General features: G+C 38.5%; 1 protein-coding gene across 1 annotated transcript in view; it reads right to left on the reverse strand.

The window, feature by feature from the left end:
- Positions 1–1,374: 1,374 nt before the first annotated feature.
- Positions 1,375–4,650, reverse strand: part of LOC106871005 (nuclear cap-binding protein subunit 2B) — an 11,012-nt gene continuing 7,736 nt past the window's right edge. Inside the window, exon 5 of the mRNA XM_014917260.2 lies at positions 1,375–1,498. Within this exon, the coding sequence (XP_014772746.1) occupies positions 1,488–1,498 (11 nt within the window). The 3' untranslated portion in view covers positions 1,375–1,487. The remainder of the gene's footprint in view (positions 1,499–4,650) is intronic.

The following is a 4,650-nucleotide window of genomic DNA, read 5'->3' on the forward strand; positions in this document are numbered from 1 at the left end:
AGAGAGAGAGAGAGAGAGAGAGAGAGAGAGAGAGAGAGAGAGAGATAAATCACAGGGAAAAAACACAACAAACGGAAATCGTCAAAACATAAGCGGAAAAAGGACGACAGCACAACGGCAAACAGGAATATCAAGATACACAGATCATTCGCAGCCAACTGACTCTTCAGTCGGTGTCCGGAATGTCCACACACACACACACATATACATACGACGGGCTTCTTTCAGTTTCCGTCTACCAAATCCACTCACAAGGCTTTGGTCAGCCCGAAGCTATAGTAGAAGACTTTGTCTGTCCTTGTGGACAATAAAGAAATAAGAAACGAACCCACATTTTCTGTAAACAGGACAAACGTTCAAACTTCGACTTTTCCTATCCAAATGGGATTTTAAAATCCAATATTAACAAACACGCTATTATTTATAGCTTTAACTGCTATAGTTTAAAGTTTCTAAGGGAGGTAACTCAGTTAAAGTATATAGAATATTTCCCTTTAGTGATTATGTCCCTTGGTAATCGACTATCAATGTTTCGGTTCTTGATAGTTTATTCTCAATTATATCTGTAGAGCTGACAATTCAAACATGTATCTACACACATATATATTCTTTTACTTGTTTCAGTCATTTGACTGTGGTCATACTGGAGCACTGCCCTTAGTTGAACAAATCGACCGCAGGACTTATTCTTTGTAAGCCTTGTACTTATTCTATCGGTCTCTTTTGCCGAACCGCTACGTTACGGGACGTAAGCACACCAACATCGGTTGTCAAGCGATGGTGGGGGACAAACACACGGTTGGCCCGAGGCTATAATAGAAGACACTTGCCCAAGGTGCCATGCAGTGGGACTGAACCAGGAACCATGTGGTTGGGAAGCAAGCCTCTTGCCACACAGCCACCCTAAGCCCTATTTACGTTATATCGGAAGTTAAACAGGGATTTGTGACCCATACTAAGTTGCTTTCAGTTGGTTTAGGATCGTGTTGCACGTTCCGATACCCTGAGTATATAATACAATCACAATTCTATCTCTGTTTACCACTGATCTTTGAGGTAATCAAGAATATAATCCGTCCAGTTGTTCAAGCTGTTAAGAAATAGAAGCTAATTTCTACCCTACAGTCTAAAAATGAAAAAGAAAAAGGACATAAAAATGGGTGAAATTGGTCCTCGAGTGGGAGACTTTCAACCAAAAAACTGTTGAATTAGGACCAGTCCAGAGTGAAACAAGAACTTGGTATTTCTTCAATACGTTAAAAATGGTAGGTAAATTTCTACCAAATTTCCTCAAAGAGAAAGAAGGACTCTTTTGGAGAATGTAAGTTTTGATGGACAATATACGCAAAATAAATAAATAATTAATTAAATGAATAGATAAATAAAGTTCTTTATTTTGAATCTCATCTTGAATGATACAGTTTAAACGTTTTAAAAAAGATGTGGTGGTCGCGGTTGGACTGCATTTGATCAGCAGGTCAGTTTGGTCAAAACTTACCTAAAGAATAAAGGAAAATTGAAGTGAAAAGAAAAAAATATATATAGTTATTTTTCGGGACGGTCATTTTTTTTTCCTTGTCAAATAAACACACGCACCTTATATTCGTTCTTCACTCGTTTATTATTGTTCTTATGGAGTGAAGAATGAATATATTGTGCGTGTGTTTATTTGGCAAGAAATATATATATATATATATATATATGACCGTCCCAGAATGTAACAGTATCTGTTTCAACAAACGATTTTCATAAGAATTTTGGAAAAGGAATTTATAAACGTAAAATATAAGGGAGGCAACTCCTTGTTCTTAGCAAAACAGGGAAGCGAAATAGCTGACATCTGCAAATGGTTAGTTTTACATTATTTTAATTGAGGAAAAAATGCGCTGATTATATATTTAAACAACAAAAAGATGGGTCTCGTTGTCTGCGATATATTCGACATTAGAAATAATCAAAGCAGAACTAAAAGATAGTGATTAGGAAAGCTACGACGTTTTACGAACATTGCTGTACCAAGTTTGAATGGGAAACAACTCCTAACATTATAGAAATATAACTTTACATTTCAACTATCATTTACTGCGACCTGGATATATATTGTTCTTATCGGCTTTTCACATTATTCGACGTATTCTGCTGACGACAAAAACAGGCCGTTGAAGCATCGAAGTTCACTACCGTCTTCGGCTTACTGTGAGAAGGCTGCACACGATTGTTCGAAATCGAACTGGAACTCGATTTTTCAAAAACTAAATCATGTTTTCATTTCTATGTTATGTCTCAGTAGCTGGGATACATCACATGGTTTTCATTCTATCGTATGCACCGGAGATCTGACCTGACAGAAACTTCATTCTTCATTTAAAAATTGCAATGCCCAGAAGCTCTGTGTGCAAACTGTATTTCTCTCCATCGCCAAGAGAACCCCGACATCGATTGCTGACGATCAATCTCCTGTCAGCTGCTACTTAATTCGTTAATCTGTCCGGTTTTGCTTCCAGTAACAGGACTCCTACCTGTGAGTCATAGAATGGTCGTCTGCATAGATAAGAAATTTGGAGTACTTGTCTATCCATGGGAAAATATTACCTCGTTTGGAAACAGGACCAGCAACAAGAAGAGCATCCAGCCAGCCAGCCACTGAAAATCTGCTTCCACGAATTCCATGCGAACATGGAGAAATAGATGTTAAAATTATGATACCATCTGTATGCCATTGTGCAGCTCTACATTTTCCAAAACTTACTCCCTTCCTTTCAGACAAAACCCCTAGCTTCTCTTAGCTTTGGACTCCAAGACATCTGAGCAGATTAATGCACTGAACCCCATAGTAATCTATCGACAGCAAGCTCGTCTGGGTTTAATAGCACAAGGAAAACTGTCAACCCCTGGGCGACCCATGTTAGCAGTCACACTGTTGTATTCTGTGTCATTGTTACTAATTCGAAAAGGTCATCCGGATGCCCTACATGCTATAAAAATCAGCCAACAGTGCACTTGGTTGAGTGGTTTGGTTCTTGCTTTTAGTGAGTGCCAGGTTACTTTTTACCAAAAATTTTTCTCAGTTCCAGTGATTTTGTGGTAAACATTACCTTTCTTTTCAATCATTTCTTTGATGCTGTAAAAATTAACTGACAGACTTCCTGCGGGTAGCAGTCATTGTTTTTGGGTGATTACCCTATCCCCTTTTGCTACATAATTTTTCTCAGCCCTAGTTTGGTTGTTGCAGCTATTCTTACTTTCCATCTCAATCAGGTCCTTGATGCTATAAAAACTAGACAATAGCTGACCTGGTAGGGCAGGGCTATTGCAGTTCCTGTTTATGTGCCATGCTATTTTCGACCACTAAGCTTTTCTAGTCCCAAAATTGTTGTTGTTGCTGCAGCAAAGGTTACTTTCTTTCTTAGTCCTGTCTGTGGGGACAGTAAGGGCAGAGCCATCTTAGCAGCATTGTAAGCCCGTGGATAAATTAATCCATTGGGTCATGCAGTATTTATTGACAGCATGTCACAACATACACAGATCAGAATCGATCCCATAGACCCTTGGATCCTCTGGACCCTATAGCATTTATTTACAGCAAGCCACAGCATTCACAGATTAGAACTGGGCCCCTAAACCCTTCAGGTCCTTGGAAAAAATCAATGCACTGGGCCCTATATTTATTTGATAGCAAGCAACAGCACACATAAATCAGAAATGCACTCCTAGACACTTGGAGTCCTGTGAAAACCAATGTAGTGGACTCTATAATATTTGACCATGAGTTACAGTATACATGCGTCACAATTTGGCCCCTGAGCAACTGCCCAGTGTAGCCCTGTCTTAAGACAGTGCTGAATAAGAGTAGTTACATTAATGTCCATTCTATTCATTCATTTTCATTTCTTGCTGAAGAATTGGCGAATTCTTCATATTTGTTTTGTAACTTTGCAGAAAGATATAAAAGTACCCACGGGAACAAGAATCTAAATAACTTAGCAATCCTTTGAAACAGTTGGTTCAGCAGCAAAAGGGAATAGGAAAATTAACAATACCCCTTCCCTGAATGTGTGATTAAGAAGTTCACTTCCCAATCAAAAAGTTACAGGTTCAGTCCCACCCAGTGCATCACAGCACCTTGTCTATATACAGGGTGAGGCAAAAGTCACGCACCAGAGGAGTTAGTTAATTAATAACGTCTTAAATATCTTAATTTGTTCTGATCTTTTGCAGAAACAATTTTGACGAAACGGATGGGTGAAAAACTAATAAAGGATAAATGAGTTACCTTAGCGTCTATGTATGGGAAAGCAGGTGCTACTCACAGATCTGTTGCAGAGGAATTCAAACAGGGCAGAATCCACATTGACTTCCAACTGGACATCTTACTTAAACATTTTAAAGAAAACTGGTAGTGTTGCTGACCGCCCTCGAAGTGGCAGATCCAACATTAACGGTGGTTAATGAATCACGCAGGCACACAATTGAAATGTGTTATGAAAAGCAAGGGGGCGCATTTTGAACAGCACATATAACAATTACATAGCAAGCAAATAAAATTTTCATGAGTAATTATTCTTTGTAATTTGATTAAATTGTAATTTGATAAATTATCCCTATGGTGCATGACTTTTGCCTCATCCTGTATGTGTGTATATATAGATC

Source organism: Octopus bimaculoides, chromosome 27 (assembly GCF_001194135.2).
Source record: "Octopus bimaculoides isolate UCB-OBI-ISO-001 chromosome 27, ASM119413v2, whole genome shotgun sequence".
In the NCBI taxonomy this organism is placed as follows: Eukaryota; Metazoa; Mollusca; class Cephalopoda; order Octopoda; family Octopodidae; genus Octopus; species Octopus bimaculoides.